The sequence below is a fragment of the Nerophis ophidion genome, linkage group LG22 (assembly GCF_033978795.1).
Source record: "Nerophis ophidion isolate RoL-2023_Sa linkage group LG22, RoL_Noph_v1.0, whole genome shotgun sequence".
Taxonomy (NCBI): Eukaryota; Metazoa; Chordata; class Actinopteri; order Syngnathiformes; family Syngnathidae; genus Nerophis; species Nerophis ophidion.
Genome location: NC_084632.1, coordinates 18,861,678 through 18,883,516, shown reverse-complemented (window position 1 = coordinate 18,883,516; position 21,839 = coordinate 18,861,678). Strand labels below are relative to the sequence as shown.

The 21,839-nt window shown below is 37.9% G+C and overlaps 1 protein-coding gene across 8 annotated transcripts in view; it reads right to left on the bottom strand.

Annotated features, from left to right (window-relative positions):
- LOC133540631 (cAMP-specific 3',5'-cyclic phosphodiesterase 4D-like) overlaps positions 1 to 21,839 on the bottom strand; it is a 232,097-nt gene that overhangs the window by 50,962 nt on the left and 159,296 nt on the right. For 5 of the 8 annotated variants that reach the window (XM_061883402.1, XM_061883403.1, XM_061883401.1 and 2 more), the window contains 2 exons: positions 3,986 to 4,177; positions 3,802 to 3,843 (listed from right to left, as the gene is read on the bottom strand). In XM_061883402.1, coding sequence (XP_061739386.1) covers positions 3,802 to 3,843; positions 3,986 to 4,177 — 234 coding nt within the window. The remainder of the gene's footprint in view (positions 1 to 3,801; positions 3,844 to 3,985; positions 4,178 to 21,839) is intronic. The other 3 variants (XM_061883406.1, XM_061883407.1, XM_061883404.1) reach the window with 1 other exon arrangement.

Sequence of the window (21,839 nt, the reverse complement as noted above, 5' to 3'; positions counted from 1 at the left end):
TTTGTATATGTAAGTAATATGCAAGTGTAATTATTTGATATTTTTTCTATAGACAAATGCCGTGTTTTAGCCTGCAATATTGTTCAATTAAGTCAGTGTTTCTCAATTATTTTTTGTCAAGCAAATTTCGCAACCCCCAAATCTTCACCGTGACTATAAATAGTATAAGCTACCTATAAAAGGGTTATAAGTAAACCTCTGCATAACTTTATTTTCTTATTACATTAAAGAAAAAAAAAAGAAATAGAAAAGAACTTACAAAAAAATAATTTTTTCAACATTGTTATTTAGTCTGAATTAGAAAAGATTTAAAGTGCACCAATTTGCCTGAAATTGAACAAAAAAATAACATTCTTCATTTTTTATTCAAGCGATCAATATTTTTGACCGACTTGAACTATTTAAGACTAAAAAATGCACATTTAATAAACTAAATAGATCATGACAAATTCAAATTGGTGAGCAACATTAACGCAGGAGCACAATAAAAAACAAACTCTAACCTACAAAACAAAAATGAATAACGCAATTTTCTGTGATTTTCATCTTTTTTTTAAATAAAACAAGGAAGCCAGGATTAATTTGAAGCGGAGTTTGAAGCATGATACTGATAAAGCCTGTTCCTTGGGGTCACACGCAACCCTCGTGGCAGTGGAACACCCCAATATTTGAGAAGAACTAAATTAAGGTAAGTCATTGTATATGTCAAGCTTGTGTGCTATTGAATGCGTAGCTGTTGTGTAGCTGCTAGTAGCATATAGCCTATCATGTTTAACTTTTGTAAATGACCACTAAAATACAAGGAAAGGTCAACATTGGGTGTTTATTGGAGGACATTTAACTGGCTGTCTGGCTTTGCACAAGTAAGCACGCTGCAGGACTGCTTGCATCGGAACTTATATCAAAGATTTTAGCTACAAGCCGATATCATCCGATACCTGTGTTTTTGCTGGTATTAAAATTATATCAATATCGGATCGGGACATCCCTGGTGCTGAGTAAAGTTTAAGAAATGTAAATGGAACCACATTGCAGGAGAATGTGAGATGCCTTTAACAGGGAATTGATATGCGTTTGCTTTCAGAGCTTGTTTACATCACAAGCATTAAAGTACCAGTAGAATGGAAAAACAAATTGCCTCTATATTGAAGCTGTTATTTTATATATATATATATATATATATATATATATATATATATATATATATATATATATATATATATATATATATATATATATATATATATACACACATATATATATATATATATATATATATATATATATACATATATATATATATACATACATATATATATATATATATATATATATATATATATATATATATATATATATATCGCTTTTTATTTATTTATCAATGCCATATAATTCATTAAGAAAATAAAAACATATGTGTTCATCTCTTACATAAGGCTTGTGAATGATAGACAGCACATACTTTACAAATGTGTACATATTTCCATTATAACTGATCTACAAGCGATTCATTGTGATGTCATCCCAGCCACCTCTGAATCAACGGAAATTTCTGAAGACATTCGGAGGGAAATATTCAAAATGGCCGTCTGAAATTGTGGCATTTTGTGATGTTTCGCAGTATTTTCACACATTTTGCCGCTTGTGAATACAATTGGATATGGTTTAATGCAGTGGTTCTTAAATGGGGTACGTGTACCCCTGGGGGTACTTAAAGGTATGCCAAGGGGTATGTGATATTTTTTAAAAAAATTCTTAAAAATAGGAACAATTAAAAAATAATTTATAAATATATTTATTGAATGATACGTCAACAAAATATGAATGTAAGTTCATAAACTGTGAAAAGAAATGCAACAATGCAATATTCAGTGTTGACAAATCGATTTTTTTGTGGACATGTTCATAAATATTGATGTTAAAGATAGTTCAAGAAAGACCACTACAAATGAGCAATATTTAATAAATCAGAAACTGATGACACAGTGCTGTATTTTACTTCTTTATCTCTTTTTTTCAACCAAAAATGCTTTGCTCTGATTAGTGGGTACCTGAATTAAAAAAATGTTCACAGGGGGTACATCACTTAAAAAAGCTTGAGAACCACTGGTTTAATGGATACAATGAAACACAATTAAGCATATAAAATCAACTTGTTTTTCCACTCTACTGGTACTTTAGGTGCTGCTTAAAGCCTGTATTTGAAAAGCTTTTGGGGTCACAGCATGCATGTAGATACATCCATTTAAAGAGAAAGTGACATCCTACTGTACATCCTGAATGGCTTGTGTTCCGGAAAACATTTTTAACAATCAATGTTTGCAGACATGATGCAACTGCAAATGTTAGTATACTCTAGTTCAGGGGTCACCATCGCGGTGCACGCGGGCACCAGGTAGCCCGTAAGGACCAGATAAGTGGCCCGCTGGCCTGTTCTAAAAATAGCTCAAATAGCAGCACTTACCAGTGAGCTGCCTCTATTTGTTAAATTGTATTTATTTACTAGCAAGCTGGTCTCGCTTTGCTTGACATTTTTGATTCTAAGAGAGACAAAACTCAAATAGAATTTGAAAATCCAAGAAAATATTTTAAAGACTTGGTCTTCACGTGTTTAAATAAATTCATTTATATTTTTACTTTGCTTCTTATAAGTTTCAGAACGACAATTTTAGAGAAAAAATACAACCTTGAAAATTATTTTAGGATTTTTAAACACATATACCTTTTTACCTTTCAAATTCCTTCCTCTTCTTTCCTGACAATTTAAATCAATGTTCAAGTACATTTAATTTTCTATTGTAAAGAATAATAAATACATTTTAATTTAATTCTTCATTTTAGTTTCTGTTTTTTCGACGAAGAATATTTGTGAAATATTCCTTCAGACTTATTATGATTAAAAAAAAAATATTCTGGCAAATCTAGAAAATCTGTACAATCAAAAGTAAATCTTATTTTAAAGTCTTTTGAATTTCTTTTAAAATTTTTGTTCTGGAAAATCTAGAAGAAATAATGATTTGTCTTTGTTAGAAATACAGCTTGGTCCAATTTGTTATATATTGTAACAAAGTGCAGATTGGATTTTAACCTATTTAAAACATGTCATCAAAATTCTAAAATTAATCTTAATCAGGAAAAATTACTAATGATGTTCCATAAATTATTTTATAAATTTTTTCAAAAAGATTCGAATTAGCTAGTTTTTCTCTTCATAGTTTTTGGTTGAATTTTGAATTTTAAAGAGTCGAAATTGAAGATAAACTATGTTTCAAAATTTTATTTTCATTTTTTTCGTGTTTTCTCCTCTTACACCGTTCAATTAAGTGTTTTTTTCATCATTTATTCTCTACAAAAAACCTTCCGTAAAAGGAAAAAAAATGTACGATGGAATGACAGACAGAAATACCCTTTTTTTTTTTCATTAATATAGATTTATTTATTGAAGTTAAATGAAAAAAAAAGGTAAATTGAGCAAATTGGCTATTTCTGGCAATTTATTTAAGTGTGTATCAAACTGGTTGGTAGCCCTTCGCATTAATCAGTACCCAAGAAGTAGCTCTTGGTTTTAAAAAGGTTGGTGACCCCTGCTCTAGTTATTGTGCTAAATGTCAACTTCAGTCCAAGCCTTTGGGACATTGCATTACTATCAAACCTCATGCTGGGAGCGTTTAGGTCGTCCAATGACCAATCAGTGTTTAGAGACGAGAATCCAAGACAGTGGTTAAGACAGGGTGAAGTACGTGAGAACTAGATGTTGTGAATTTAGATCATTAGAATTAGATCACTGCACACTTTTCTCACCGAGGTATCCAACTGACTTCGCATTGCTTCAATCCGTCCTCCCTTCAAAACAAAGGAGCTACGTCTACTGATTGATTAAAATAGGAACATCTTCATAAATAAATGTAAGCATGTGCAGCCATGACACATCTGCACTTGGTAGCTTGTGTTGAACGCATCCAGAAAATGGTAATGAAATACTCACAAGTCGCTGGCGGTCGATGAGTTGCGCGACATGGTTTTGGGCGAGAGGTCATAATCCGAGTCGGAGCGGTAGAGGAAGGACTCACGACGCTGACTGTGTGGGACATTGGACTGGAGGACCAGGCCTGACCCGGGACTGGTCTGAGCGTCCAGGGGACTGCGACCCACTGAGAGGCCATTCTCCACATCAAAACTGAAAAAAGAGAAGCATTCATGTCAGCGATATACTTGCATCCACCTGCATTTTAAAAGTAAATAACAAAACCCCAAAGGCTTGCTGTGCAATACAGAATGTAGAAATAGAACAGACAGATTCAACATGAAGCACCGAGCAACATCTTCAGTACAAATAATTTTTTGTATCAATAAAACTGCTTGGAATTCATTCCAATGAGATTTTTGTGTTTTAGTATATCACATACTTTGTTTGGAAAACACCATAAAAGCCCTGGTTTGTCGATACACAAGCTTTTTAGATAGGGCCTGAAGTCTGCCAGAGTATAACAAGACATAGCAGCAGGGATCAGTGTTTGTCGCTACATTTCGCGAGTACAGAGAAACCTCGATTCACCTAACTTTCATTTTATGAACTTTTCAATTTCCACACCACAGACCGAAAATAAGCCACAGCCATTTTGTGCCCGGCAGCACACTCCTGTGCTCACTGCCTATATTCAGTCGGCACAGTCCTACTTTGTGTGATTTTTTAAAGCATTTTTGCAGCATTTGTGTACTTTTGCTAGCTCAATAAGAGTCTAAAGAAAGCAATGGAAAAGCAATATTTTGTTTGGTTTGAAACTTTAAGGTACACAGTGTAGTCGACACAGACTCAGCTCCCTTTCGCCGCACATGAAGACGATTAACCGACAATGCAAAGTAAATAACATTTTTTAATCCTATATGTAATTTTATAACACGTAATTTTTTGTTGTTGTCGTTGTCTTTTGGGAGGGGTACCAATTCAACTGAATTTAATACGTTTCAAGTGTTTTGAGAACCATTTAAGCTTGTAGGTTGAGGTACTACAGGGTTTTTGTACATAACGGCAAATCTAATTTAGTGATTTTTAATGCCACTTAAAACAATTGTAATGCCTATTTTGTACTGCAGATAGTTATTATACATACCGGTAGTCAATATGTTGAAATTGTCTGTATAGACAAAACTGTAAGCCTTTGGCAATGGTAATCTTGAAGAATAGTTGAAAATTGTACATGAATTAATAATTAGAATGGGCTCACAAGACTCTTTAATCGCGGGATTGATTTTTTATTATTTATTTTTCTGTAGTGATAGCAGCAACTGTCAGTTGTGGTGGCAGCAGAAAGTTGCTTTCTTGCTCCCGCCAAATAATTTTGGCACAGTTAGCTGCTGCCTGCCGCCGACTAAGAGAATGTGTGATTTCACAGCATTACATTTTTTAATGCCTCTGGACAAATTCAATGCGTTTTAATGCCAGTTAAGCCCTTAATTTTTGCAAAATCCATTTAATGACTTTTAATGCGTTTTAATGACCCGCGGAAGCCCCGTATTACTGTGTTTACCTCATTAATAATACATTCCTTTGACTGTCAGAACATGTTGAGTACCAGCAAAAAAAACTATCAGACACCCCTGATCTAGCGTCTACACCCCTCGCACCTCAGTGCCACAAATAGATTGCAGTCCAGTGAAAAAAGTAAGCATTATTGTCTTCAGTGTTTCATTAAGCTGATTGTGTATATTAAAATACAAAGTATTCTCAAATGGCTCAGGTAATATAACACTTTCTTCACCGGTAGCGGAAATGGTGAGCCTCTTTTCAAGCAGGCAACCTTGAGAAACATTAAATATTCCTTTATACACACCTCCTCCTCATGCTCTTTCCCTCATTACATCAACACGACATCACCGCTGACGTAAAGCATGTTACATCAGTAGAACCTCACCCTTTGTTACACACACTGCATCATATACAGTAAGAAGGTAAATGCCATGATATACTGGTGAAAGTCAGAGCAATTAGAACAAATGCACGATCAATTATAAAAACTACTTATTTTACGGTAAAGACAGCAATAACCTTTTTGGAAGGTGATTTATCAGTAGGAGAAACATGATGTGTTATGCTAGCGCGGGGTGTTTACTCATGTTTATCTGCCAACCCATTTTCTTTTTGCCTGCTTATACAGAGCAACTGAAGGTTGCCGGAGTCTATTTTTAGCACGACCTGTCTCGGGCGCTCCGCTTATAGCTGCGCCTGATAAATGGGAGATGGCTGTTATCCGACGGATTCTGAATGAACTCGGCCCGATTCACAAACAGAGAGAGCGGACTGGAAGAGTGTTCAGGAAGCCTGCGTCCAGGACAGTGATGCGATTCACCGTCTCGCACCGGATTGGTGTGACCAGGCCACGAGGGGCGGGGCCTACAAGCAGGGCTTACCTCGATAATGATACCCTCGCCCGCACGGTGAAACTAGCTGTGACGAGGCTCCATCAGAGGCGGCCAGTGACGTCAGAAGCTATAAATAGATCCGCCTGGGGGACTGAGGGAGCTGGGAGGGACGCTTACGTATATAGTCCCTCCTTCCCCCACACACACTTCATCATTTTTACATTTGTGGTAATGGGGGATGCTGGAAGAAATAGTAGGTTTTAACAGCACATGCGGAATATGATGTGAGGCGAACCCATTTTCAAACTACAGTGCTCCCTCAAATTACAAGTGTTTTGAAATAAGAGATAACGTGTTTTCCAAACTATAAGCCGCTAATTTAAACATTGGGGTTTATAAAACGGTATGTATTTTTCTTCGCTAATAACCATAATGTTTTGTATTAGACAAATGGTTTCCATAAAACACAGAACGAGACACTGAAAAGGTGCTATTGTGTGTGCTATGTCCGTATCTTTTGGACGAGTTCGCTCACGGCAGGTTATGGGGTTGAAAATGTGCTTCCTGTTTGGTGCCTTGAACCGGAAGTAAAAATGTGAATAGCGTTTCTGCTCGAAAGGATTCTTCATTCATCACTCCAAGCAAAGTATGTTTTACAATTTAACTATAACAATTACTACCTAAACCGTCCCATGTGTTATGTCTGTAGTAGGGCTGGGCGATATGGCCTTTTATCAATATCTTTATTATATTTTTGTGCCATGTCATGATACACGATCTATATCGCGATATTTTGCCTTAGCCTGGAATGAACACTTGACACATATAATTGCAGCAGTACGATGATTATATGTGTCTACATTAATTCTTGTTCATACTGCATTAATATATGCTCATTTTAAACTTTCATGCAGAGAGGGAAATCACAACTACCGTATTTCCTTGAACTGCCGCCGGGGCGCTAATTAATTTAAAACCTCTTCTCACTCCTGCGCTTACCAAAGGCATGCGGTAAAAGTAAGCATGCGCAAATTATTTTAAAACCTATTCTCACTCCGGCACTTACCAAAGGTATGCAGTAAAAATTTGATTGTGATGTAAGCTTGGACCTTAAATCCTACTGAGTAGCTCTTAATCGTCTTCGCTTTATGCGATTTCAAATTACCGGCATTGAAATCAGCCTCCTCCATTTTGAAAATGATGACATGGGAAGTGTCATGAGTTTGATCAGGCGATAATACTAAGCATGCGCTAATTATTTTGGGAAGCGAGTTTGACCCGGCAGTAATTCAAGGCAGGCACATACTGTATGCCCTGCGGAAATTCAAGGAAATACGGTAAGTCAATTTACCAAAACTATTTATTAAACAGTTATTGAGCAGTGGCACAGACATTCAGGTCATTTCAAAACAGAAAGTGGAAGATTGTCAGATGTTGTCAGACAAGCTATGAGTGCAATTTTGTGCATGATGTCACTAAGATGCCATATGAAAACAACACTAAATTTAAGTGCACTTTTTGTATAGAACACCACTACAATAGTTTAAAACAAATAAAGTGCACTTTTGTGCATGATGTCGCACAAGATATTTCAATAAGTGTCAAATAAAAATGAGCTGCATGATAGGAAATCAAATAGCATAGCTACTAATTTTTGTAGCAACGCTTTTGCCGCATAATTATTTAACATTCCCGCTTGAAGGCAAACCACCGCCAGACAATGGACCCGTTGTTGGTTTTCTTGGGAATTAATTCTTCTTTCATTTGTTACCAGTTTCACACCTTCTCTCTCTCGTATTACCACCTGCACTACTCCGCTAGCATCACGGCTAATGTTAGCCATGTAGCTACCTCTCTGCTCGGGGAGGGCGTGTGACGTTGCACACGTGACGTATGTAAGAAGGTGCGCTTGTTTTACGTCTCTGTGAGAAGGAGAGACTAGAAAGAGTGGGAAACGCATGTAGTGTAATGCCCGCAGCTAAAAGTAACTGCGTGAGAACGTATACTCCAATATCACGATATAGTCATTTTCTATATCGTGCAGAGACAAACCCGCGATATATCAAGTATATCAATATATTGCCCAGCTCTTATCTGTAGGATTGTTTTCATACATATTTGTACCTGCTATTGTAATGTTATCAAGTTAGCATTGTTAGCTTTAGCGCATATACAATTGTCTGTGTTAGTATTATGAACTTGCAATGGGATTCTTTCGTTTGTATTGTTTCAGTTTCACCAAAACGTCACCGTGGAGCTAGGGTCTGTTTAGCTGATTGGAGAGATGGCTTCTGCAGCCATAATTTCTGTTTTGTTTGACTAGCTTTTTACTGCTGTTTGACAGGCAACGTTTGATAACAATTAAGTCATGTAAATACATATTTATAAGTGGGTAGGTAGGTAGGTAGGTAGGTTTTTATTGTAATTGCACAAGTACAACGAAACTCTGTTTTCAGCACACACCTGTTTATTTATAAAATCTTCTGTACTGGTAAATTGCTGCAGCTTATAGTATATGTAAACAATTTATTTATTCTCAAATTAAAATTGTGCATCTTAAATACTGTTACGCTCCATAGCCTGGAAAATATGGTAATTGTTATGCTTTAGGTTGCGAGCCTAAATTTCAGCTACAAACATCACATCCGGTCTTACTTGCTAGTATTAGCTAATAACTAGAGATGGACATAACTTTTTTTCCAACCACGAGAAAGAAGAAAGTGAGTGTGAAGGACAGTGCTGAGAGGAAAAAGTGAATGATATTCACTGAATTAAAGAAAAAAATCATCAAAACCATGTTTGACCTAGTAGCACGGAGCACAGCCCTGCTAATGTGTTTCACACTGAAGCAGAATGAGTCTAACACCAGCCAAGAATGTTTAAAAGATATCTAAATAGTTAGGAGAGTGGCAGTGCCAGCAACATGAGGGCTCCTGGTTCAATCCCCAGCTTCTACCATCCTATTTACGTCCATTGTGTCCTTGAGCAAGACGCTTCACCCTTGCTCCTGATGGGTCGTGGTTAGCACCTTGCATGGCATCTCCCGCCGTCAGTGTGTGAATGTGTGTGTGAATGTGTGTGTGAATGGGTGAATGTGGAAATAGTGTCAAACCGCTTTGAGTACCTTAAAGGTAGAAAAGTGCTACCCATAAATGACGGACAGTTATCTAATAAAATATGGGAACACTGCTGATGGTGTGTTTGACGGAAATACAGCTAGAAGGGGAGATTGTAGAAGTCCACTGTCCCAGGTAAACACTGCACTTATTATTATAATACTTCATAAAGCTACTGTAGTTTTTCATAGTAGATAATATGGTATTGTTTTTATGCAATATTTATCTAAAACCGTGATTCTCAAACTGGTATGTGTACCACTGGTGGTGCGCGGGCTTCATCTAGTGGTACATCAAAGAATCACTTGATTAAAGTACAGTGTTTTATTTTCCTATATTAAAACAGTGTTACTGTTCAAATTGTGTGCAATATTAGTGTTTTTTATTCATTCATTGTTTATGTTCTTCATTTGTTTTTGTTTTGTTTTTTGCTCCATGCTTTTTAACTCGTAAAGCACTTTGGTCCAATTTAAATATTGTTGTAAACGTGCTATATAAATAAAGTTGCCTTGCCTTTAAAGGCCTACTGAAACCCACTACTACCGATCACGCAGTCTGATAATTGATATATCAATTATGAAATCTTAACATTGCAACACATGCCAATACGGCCGGGTTAGTTTACTAAATTGGAATTTTAAATTTCGCGCCGAAATATCCTGCTGTAACGTCTCGGTATGATGACGCGTGCGCGTGACGTCACGGATTGTCGAGGACATTTTGTTCCAGCATCGTTCCCAGCTATTAGCTCGTCTGTTTTCATCGCAAAATTCCACAGTATTCTGGACATCTGTGTTGCTGGATCTATTGCAATTTGTTCAATGGACAATGGAGACATCAAAGAAGAAACCTGTAGGTGGGAAGCGGTGTATTGCGGCCGGCTTTAGCAACACGAACACAGCCAGTATTTCATTGTTTACATTCCCGAAAGATGACAGTCAAGCTTTACTATGGAACAGAGATGTCAAGCGAACACGGTTGGATTGGACCACACACACAAAGTACAGTGTATTATGCAGCGATCATTTCGAAAGACCCACTTTCGAAGAGGGTCCCTTGCGAAGGGCAGAGATGGGCATTGCCACTACCCGTCGACTGGTGCTGAAGAAAGGTGCAGGGATTTTCCAGAATTATCCTAGTAAATGTGTCTAATAACATCTGAATCGGTCCTACTGCCCTCGTCTGTTTTTTCTTTTCTAGTCCTTCACTCTCACTTTCCTCATCCACAAATCTTTCATCCTCGCTCAAATTAATGGGGAAATCGTCGCTTTCTCAGTCCGAAACGCTCTCGCTGCTGGTGGCCATGATTGTAAACAATGTGAGGATGTGAGGAGCTCCACAACCCGTGCATATCGTCTGCTACTTCAGGTACAGGCAAGGCTTTTTTATTAGCGACCAAAAGTTGCGAACTTCATCGGCGATGTTCTCTACTAAATCCTTTCAGCAAAAATATGGCAATATCGCAAAATGATCAAGTATAACACAGAATGGACCTGCTATCCCCGTTTAAATAAGAACATCTCATTTCAGTAGGCCTTTAAGAGCTCCGTTACAGAACTAATTAAGCTCGTACTGTTAAAAGGGGCAAAAGTGGGTAGTCTCGTACTGTTAAAAGGGGCAAGAGTGGGTAGACATCGCCCACTATTGCTAAAGGTGGGTAGTGCAACAGCTGCCACAGTTGACAACTTCCCAAACGACAACTCATCCTCCCCAGCATCTGTTTGGAATAAAAGAATCAGCATCATCATAGTTCATCCCCCGAAGGAATTTGTGGACTTTTCCTGTAAAGACTTCATGAGACCAGTGTGGCCACTGAAGCAGCAGATTGTGTTGATGTTACAGGATTAATTTACATTTTTTTTAACAGCCGCTATAATTATTACAAAGCCGAGCTTAAAGTAAAATGTCTTATCATTAAACAGGCAAAAAGACAAAGAAAGAAAGAAAGCGAGAGACAGGCTGGCGTCTTGCTCGGTGTGAGCATTCATAACAAGTTGACCTTGGTAGGTCTTCAGCCTCCAGCATTGTTCTCTATCGCGCTGACGTAAATGACAGTGCCCCCACAGCCCCCCTTTTCTCTCTTTAACTCTGTTCTACTTCTCAACTTTTCTCACACACCCACATCCTAACCTCGGCTTTTGTTCCCAGGATGTGCAGTTTGCACCTCGCTTCTGCCGTGCCTTCCCTCAGTTCCCCTAAAAACAAAACAAGCCTGACGTGGGGAAAAATTCTGCAACGCTCGTCTACACAAAATGCAATCCGCAATGCGTACATATGAGTAACCACGCGTGTGTGTGTATGTGTGTGTGTAAGATCCTAAAGTTATACAATACTTAAAAAAATAAAAAGTTGGACATTGTGGGCTTTTTTGTAATGTCACAATCCTGCCAATGCACGCAAATTCACACAAATACTGTACACGTCAACTGATCAAAACTTCTTTGTCTTTGTGAAGACGAAACAGAAACAACCTGTAACAACATACCAACTCTTTATTGATCGAAACTTGTTTGTCTTTGTGAAGACGAAACAGAAACAACAACGTGCAACAACATATCAACTCTTTATTGATCAAAACTTATGTTTGTCTTTGTGAAGACGAAAGATAAACAACCTGTAACAACATACCAACTCTTTATTGATCAAAACTTATGTTTGTCTTTGTTAAGACGAAACAGAAACAACAACGTGCAACAACATATCAACTCTTTATTGATCAAATGGCACAGTTGGGGCTGAGGAGCTTGAGTTTGATTCTCCTATGCGTGTTAGAGTGATACAGTAAATGAAGACAGAAGACCAGATGTTATTTGATGAGAGGATGACACAGGACTCAAGTCATGGGGTCAATCCTCACATATATAAAAACACGCTCCCTCCTGTTTTTGTTCCCTATAGCGTGGGAATTGGCTGGGAGGCCTCAAACATCACACCAGGAAGGAGGCAAGAGGTGAGGAGAAGAAAAGGAAAACAGGGAATATTTTGTGCGTGTGTGACAGTGTGTGTTTGTTGAAAGTTGTAAAATTAGTGAAAACCAGGTTGGCAACTCTAACAGATTGTTGTCTATTTAGTGAGTGAATGTGGAGGAGTGAAGGCATGCAGGAACTAAAGATGAGTTTATATCCATACATCCATAATACTTTTTTAAATGTAAAAAAAATATATGTATATATATATATATATATATATATATATATATATATATATCCATCCATCCATTTCCTACCGCTTATTCCCTTTCGGGGTCGCAGGGGGCGCTGGCGCCTATCTCAGCTACAATCGGGCGGAAGGCGGGGTACACCCTGGACAAGTCGCCACCTCATGGCAGGGCCAACACAGATAGACAGACAACATTCACACACTAGGGCCAATTTAGTGTTGCCAATCAACTTATCCCCAGGTGCATGTCTTTGGAAGTGGGAGGACGCCGGAGTATCCGGAGGGAACCCAAGCTATATATATATATATATATATATATATATATATATATATATATATGTATATATATATATATATATATATATATATATATATATTAGGGGTGTGGGGGAAAATCGATTCGAATACAAATAGAATCGAATACGTTGTGCGATTCAGAATAGATTGTCATTTTTTCAAAATTTGATTTTTTTTTATTTTTATTTTTAATCAATCCAACAAAACACTAAACAGCAATACCATAACAATGCAATCCAATTCCAAAACCAAACCTGACCCAGCAACACTCAGAACTGCAATAAACAGAGCAATTGAGAGGAGACACAAACACGACACAGAACAAACCAAAAGTAGTGAAACAGAAATTAATATTATCAACAACAGTATCAATATTAATTATAATTTCAGCATAGCAGTGATTAAAAATCCCTCACTGACATTATCATGAGACATTTATAAAAATAATAAAAAAGAACAATAGTGTCACAGTGGCTTACACTTGCATTGCATCTCATGAGCTTGACAACACACTGTCCAATGTTTTCACAAAGAAAAAATAAGTCATATTTTTGGTTCCTTTAATAGCTAAAACAAATTTACATTATTACAATCAGTTGATAAAACATTGTCCTTTATAATTATAAATGCTTTTTTTTTTTTAATCTACTACTCTGCTAGAATGTCAGCAGACTGGGGTAGATCCTGCTGAAATCCTGTGTATTGAATGAATACAGAATCGTTTTGAATCGAAAAAAATATCGTTTTTGAATCGAGAATCACGATGAATCGAAAAAAATCGATATATTATCGAATCGCGACCCCAAGAATCGGTATTAAATCGAATTGTGGGACACCCAAAGATTTGCAACCCTAATATATATATATATATATATATATATATATATATATATATATATATATATATATGTACTCTCGGCGGGGTTCTTGAGGGTGCATGGGAGTTTGCCCAACCAGTCTACATGTGCTTTGTGGACTTGGAGAAGGCATTCGACCGTGTCCCTCGGGAAGTCCTGTGGGGAGTGCTCAGAGAGAATGGGGTATCGGACTGTCTTATTGTGGCGGTCCGCTCCCTGTACGATCAGTGCCAGAGCTTGGTCCGCATTGCCGGCAGTAAGTCGAACACATTTCCAGTGAGGGTTGGACTCCGCCAAGGCTGTCCTTTGTCACCGATTCTGTTCATAACTTTTATGGACAGAATTTCTAGGCGCAGTCAAGGCGTTGAGGGGTTCCGGTTTGGTAACCGCAGGATTAGGTCTCTGCTTTTTGCAGACGATGTGGTCCTGATGGCTTCATCTGACCGGGATCTTCAGCTCTCGCTGGATCAGTTCGCAGCCGAGTGTGAAGCGACCGGAATGAGAATCAGCACCTCCAAGTCCGAGTCCATGGTTCTCGCCCGGAAAAGGGTGGAGTGCCATCTCCGGGTTGGGGAGGAGACCCTGCCCCAAGTGGAGGAGTTCAAGTACCTAGGAGTCTTGTTCACGAGTGAGGGAAGAGTAGATCGTGAGATCGACAGGCGGATCGGTGCAGCGTCTTCAGTAATGCGGACGTTGTACCGATCCGTTGTGGTGAAGGAGCTGAGCCGGAAGGCAAAGCTCTCAATTTACCGGTCGATCTACGTTCCCATCCTCACCTATAGTCATGAGCTTTGGGTCATGACCGAAAGGAGAAGATCACGGGTACACGCGGCCGAAATGAGTTTCCTCCGCCGGGTGGCGGGGCTCTCCCTTAGAGATAGGGTGAGAAGCTCTGCCATCCGGGAGGAACTCAAAGTAAAGCCGCTGCTCCTCCACATCGAGAGGAGCCAGATGAGGTGGTTCGGGCATCTGGTCAGGATGCCACCCGAACGCCTCCCTAGGGAGGTGTTTAGGGCACGTCCAACCGGTAGGAGGCCACGGGGAAGACCCAGGACACGTTGGGAAGACTATGTCTCCCGGCTGGCCTGGGAACGCCTCAGGATCCCCCGGGAAGAGCTGGACGAAGTGGCTGGGGAGAGGGAAGTCTGGGTTTCCCTGCTTAGGCTGTTGCCCCCGCGACCCGACCTCGGATAAGCGGAAGATGATGGATGGATGGATGGATATATATATATATATATATATATATATATATATATATATATATATATATATATATATATATATATGTGTGTGTGTGTGTGTGTGGTATAAGTCACACCTGCCGAAAATGCATGATAAAGAAGAAAAAAAAAGTCGCATTTTGGAGGGGAATTTATTTGACAAAACCCAACACCAAGAATAGACATTTGAAAGGCAATTTAAAATAAATAAAGAATAGTGAACAACAGGCTGAATAAGTTTACGTTATATGACGCATAAATAACCAACTGAGAAGGTGCCTGGTATGTTAACGTAACATATTATGGTAAGAGTCATTCAAATAACTATAACATATACAACATGCTATACGTTTACCAAACAATCTGTCACTTCTAATCGCTAAATCCCATGAAATCTTATACGTCTCGTCTCTTACATGAATGAGCTAAATAATATTATTTGATATTTTACGGTAATGTGTTAATAATTTCACACATAAGTCGCTCCTGAGTATAAGTCGCACGCACCCTTGGCCAAACTATGAAAAAAACTGTGACTTATAGTCTGAAAAATACTAAATTTTCATTTATATATCTTTATATTTATCCAAAATCCAAAAACTACTGTTTTATACTTTATTGTTTATACTTATGACATATTTATTTTATATTATATGTATTATTTAAAATGTATTTCTGAATATAATAGTTCTAAATAAGATGGGCTTCTTCCTATTCTTTTTTAGACATTTTGAATTATGTGAATGCAACCCTATAACTTTTATAAACCACACCATACCAAAAATATACCATGCCATGTTATACCAAGACATATACACTAGATGATTTGATTTCTTTGGGGGTGGTGGTGAGGGTGAGAGGGAACAAACAACCCACTTCCCTCTTGTGCTGCCATGTCAAACTGATCTTTTCTTTCATTGTGACACTGTTCGTTCATGTCATAATGACAGCGCACATGCAGGAGATGCCGGCCGGACAAAGGGAGGACAAACAACCTCCAAAAGTTATTAATACAGATCCTGATACAGTAGTGTCATATCTAGGCAAGGAAGGCAACAGTCGCCCCCTGCTGTCCAACACAACACAAGACCTGCACAAGAATGTACGACTAAGTCACACCGCTTTGCACGCGGCATTGCCTTCATATTTCTTTCAAAATTATTTCTGCTACGATGCCCGATTAAAGCCAGCTGATCTCCTGCACCGACCTGACTGAGCACAGCGGACACTCGGCGTCTAACATCAACATCTGATCTCAGAGCAGCTCACGTCTAAATATAGCTAAGGGGAGGACAAGATCACGTTCAAGGCAGGTCATCAGCTCTGCTTAGTCCATATATATTGTACACATGCACATACTGCAGACCTATGTATACATATGTATACATATATATATATATATATATATATATATATATATATATATATATATATATATATATATATATATATATGGTAAATATACATAGGATATATGTATATGTACATACATATATACACATATATATATATAAGTATATGTGTATATATACACACACACATATATATAGATAGATAGATAGTACTTTATTGATGTATATATATATATATATATATATATACACACACACATATTTACACACACATCTATAATATATATAAATATATTATATATATATATCAAATCCTCAGTGTCATGCCATGTTTTGTTTCTGCTTTGTTATTGTCAATAGTGGCATGTGTATGTGTTTTCTTCTCTTCAATTTTCTGTACAGCACTTTGTTTTCCATTTGCTTGTGTATTGAAAGTACTCTATAAATAGTTTGATATATATATATATATATATATATATATATATATATATATATATATATATATATATATATATATATATATAATTAGCGCCCCGTGGGCAATTGAAGGAAATACGGTAGTCTTATAGTCTAGTGCGGCTAATATAGTGGAAAGCACCAAATATTCGGCTCCCATACACAAAACTCCTAAAGACCTCTCTATCCTACACCCTAAACCCAAACGTCCCCACCCCATACACCCACTTGTATGTTTGCATACACTAAAAAACTAATTATTGCATGAATTAAGTTTGAAAATCCATCCATCCATTTTCTACCGCTCATTCCATTTTTGGGGTCGCGGGGGGCGCTGGCGCTTATCTCAGCTACAATCGGGCGGAAGGCGGTGTACACCCTGGACAGGTCGCCACCTCATCGCAGGGCCAACACATATAGACAGACAACATTCACACTCACATTCACACACTAGGGACAATTTTAGTGTTGCCAATCAACCTATCCCCAGGTGCATGTCTTTGGAAGTGGGAGGAAGCCGGAGTACCCGGAGGGAACCAACGCATTCACGGGGAGAACATGCAAACTCCACACAGAAAGATCCCAAGCCTGGGATTGTTCCCAGGACTGCAGGACCTTCGTATTGTGAGGCAGACGCACTAACCCCTGTTCCACCATGAAAGATCACTAGCCCAGGACTACTCAGGACCTTTGTATTGTGAGGCACATGCACAAACACCTATCCCACTGTGCTGCCCGCTATAGTTCGGAAAATACAGAAAATAAATCACAGCATATCATATCATGATCTCTTGCAGAAATAGCCCACATTTTCAGTCTCTTTGGACTATGATAAATAATACCTCAAGGACCTCGGTTAAGACTGAATCGATCGCAATTGTTTCGTTGCGGAGTGGCATTAGTGGAACTGCTCAACACTCAGAATTCACACAATGAGCGGACTCTGGAAGCAATTTCACAAAGAAAAGCTGGCCTTTTCGCAGTCAGACCATTTATATATAATCACAATTGATATTTGTGAACTACCTCAAAGGTTGATTCACTCCTGCAGAAAAGTATGGATCCAGGCGTGTATGGGCAGTGATTAGCTCTGTCCATCCAGCGGTGCGGAGTTCAATACAGTGGCTGATCAGCATTAACATCATTAGAAGCGGGAAAGGACAGTCACACACTGCGCCAGAAGCACACAACACACATGCATGGAGGCTAGTGATTACCCACCCAGTAGTCCAGACCGAGTTTTGGCTCCAGTATCGATCTAAAAATCGAACAACCTGACATCACACTGATACACACGCAGGTAGGCGAGTTCAGGCCACACACACACGTACACACAGGTTCTACCTGGGCCACTAACAGGCCATGCCGCGCTCTCCTCTAATCATGTTCATATAGCACTAATTGGCGCCTTTCGGTATACAGTGATTGAGTCCGACAGAGAGACACGATTGTGCCACTTCTTCCTCTAATTAGCTAAAGGCCGCCAAGGAGCAGCCAGTCCTTGTGCTCCCAGTGGGACGGACGTGGCAAAAACACATCAGGGCTGTTTTCTCAAGGTCTCCTTTGCCCTTTTTATTCCTTACACTGATTACCCTACTTGAAAAAAATACTCTGTGAAGTACTGTTTTTAAGTGTTGGTGTTAATAGTTTTACTCCACTGATTATGTATATATTTATCATAGGGCTGTCAAAAATGACTAGTTAACTGACGTGATTCGTCGGCTTTGATCACGTATATATGCAGATTAATCACACAATATATTTTGAGCGCAATTGCACCTTTAACATAACCGCGAATGTTTACCGAAAAGGCGTCAGTAAGCAAGTCAATGCATACGCCAGTGCAAAGTGTGACTAATCATAATTAATCCATATTCAAAAGTGTAATTAAACTGATTAAAAAAATTAATCATTTAGTAGCACTAATTTACCAATGATGCCTCTACTTCATTTTAACCTATTTATAATGGACTTTTTATTCCAAATGTATTATTGGTTAATACACACACACACACACACATATATATATATATACTGTATATAATTTTAAATGTCCTTATTTCTTATATTTATATATGTATATTTATATATATTTATACATGTACATATATATATTTATATATGCAAATATATATATTCTTAAATTTACTTATTTCTTATATTTATATATATATATATATATATGTATATTCATATATATATATATATATATATATAGTCGCGATCAATATATATATATATATATATATATATATATATATATATATATATATATAGTCGCGATCAAAAGTTTGCATACACTTGTAAAGAACATAATGTCATGGCTGTCTTGAGTTTCCAATACTTTCCACAACTCTTATAATTTTGTGATAGAATGATTGGAGCACATACGTGTTGGTCACAAAAAACATTCATGAAGTTTGGTTCTTTGATAAATTTATTATGAGTCTACTAAAAATGTGACCAAATCTGCTGTGTCAAAAGTATACATACAGCAATGTTAATATTTGGTTACATGTCCCTTGACAAGTTTCACTGCAACAAGGCGCTTTTGGTAGCTATCCACAAGCTTCTAGTTGAATATTTGACCACTCCTCTTGACAAAATTGGTGCAGTTCAGCTAAATGTGTTGGTTTTCTAACATGGACTTGTTTCTGCCCCATTGTCCACTTGTTTAAGTCAGGACTTTGGGAAGGCCATTCTAAAACCTTAGTTCTAGCCTGATTTAGCCATCCCATTACCACTTTTGACATGTGTTTGGGTCATTGTCCTGTTGGAACACCCAACTGCGCCCAATACCCAACCTCCGGGCTGATGATTGTCCTGAAGAATTGGGAGGTAATCCTCCTTTTTCCAATGTCCCATTTAAAGCACTAGTTCCATTGGCAGCAAATCAGGCCCAGAGCATAATACTAACACCACCATGCTTGATGGTAGGAATGGTGTTCTTTGGATTAAAGGCCTCATCTTTTCTCCTCTAAACATAATGCTGGGTATTGTGGCCAAACAACTCAATATTTGTTTCAGGGGCATGTAACCAAATATTAACATTGCTGGATGTATACTTTTGACCCAGCAGATTTGGTCACATTTTCAGTAGACCCATAAAGAAATTCATAAAAGAACCAAACTTCATAAATGTTTTTTGTGACCAACAAGTATGTGCTCCAATCACTCTATCACAAAACATAAGAGTTATAGAAAGTATTGGAAACTCATATATATATATATATATATATATATATATATATACAAACCCCGTTTCCATATGAGTGGGGAATCTGTGTTAGATGTAAATATAAACAGAATACAATGATTTACAAATCATTTTCAAACCATATTCAGTTGAATATGCTACAAAGACAACATATTTGATGTTTAAACTGATAAACATTTTTTTTTGCAAATAATCATTAACTTTAGAATTTCATGCCGGCAACACGTGTCATAAAGAAGTTGGGAAAGGTGGCAATAAATACTGATAAAGTTGAGGAATGCTCATCAAACACTTATATGGAACATCCCACAGGTGTGCAGGCTAATTGGGAACAGTTGGGTGCCATGATTGGATATAAAAGCAGCTTCTATGAAACGCTAAGTCATTCACAAACAAGGATGGGGTGAGGGACACCACTTTGTAAGCAAATTGTCGAACAGTTTTAGAACAACATTTCTCAACGAGCTATTGCAAGGAATTTAGGGATTTTACCATCTACGGTCCGTAAAATCATCAAAAAGTTCAGAGAATCTGGAGAAATTACTGCACGTAAGCGATGATATTACGGACTTTTGATCCCTCAGGCGGTACTGCATCAAAAACCTACATCAGTGTGTAAAGGATATCAACACATGGGCTCAGGAACACTTCATAAAACCACTGTCAGTAACTAGAGTTGGTGGCTACATCTTTAAGTGCAAGTTAAAACTGTACTATGCAAAGCCAAAGCCAAAGCTTTGCATAGTACTGAAACACTGCCGGCTTGGCTGGGCCCGAGCTCACCTAAGATGGACTAATGCAAAGTGGAAAGGTGTTCTGTGGTCTGACGAGTCCACATTTCAAATTATATTTGAAAACAGAGGAAGTGGTGTCCTCCAGAACAAAGAGGAAAATAACCATTCGGATTGTTGTAGGCGCAAAGTTCAAAAGCCAGCATCTGTGATGATATGGGGGTGTATTAGTGCCCAAGGCATGGGTAACTTACACATCTGTGAAGGCACCATTAATGCTGAAAGGTACATACAGGTTTTGGAGCAACATATGTTGTCATCCAAGCAACGTTATCATGGACGCCCCTGCTTTTTTCAGCAAGACAAGTGTTACAACAGCGTGGCTTTGTAAAAAAAGAGTGTGGGTACTTTCCTGGCCCGCCTGCAGTCCAGACCTGTCTCCCATCGAAAATGTGTGACACATTATGAACCGTAAAATACGACAGCGGAGACCCCGGACTGTTGAACGACTGAAGCTCTACATAAAACAAGAATGGGAAAGAATTCCACTTTCAAAGCTTCAACAATTAGTTTCTTCAGTTCCTAAACGTTTATTTTGTGTTGTTAAAAGAAAAGGTGATGTAACACAGTGGTGAACATGTCCTTTCCCAACTACTTTGGCACGTGTTGCAGCCATGAAATTCTAAGTTAATTATTATTTGAAAAAAAAAAAAGTTTATGAGTTTGAACATCAAATATCTTGTCTTTGTAGTGCATTCAATTGAATATGGGTTGAAAAGGATTAGCAAATCATTGCAGTGTTTCCCACACATTCATTTATTTGTGGCGGCCCGCCACAAAAGAATTACGGCCGCCGCAAAAAAAAAATCAAAAAGAAAATAAAGAAATCAATAATTGTTTTTTTTGTTTTTTTCGGCTTTTGACTCGCTCGACCGCGCATAAAAGCAATGGGACTCTATCTGTGAATGGAGCTTGTAGTTACATATTATATAAATATATAAATATTTAATAAATATGTATATAAATATGTACATAAAGTGTTGTAATTATGTTCCAGATTGTAATCTGCAGTAC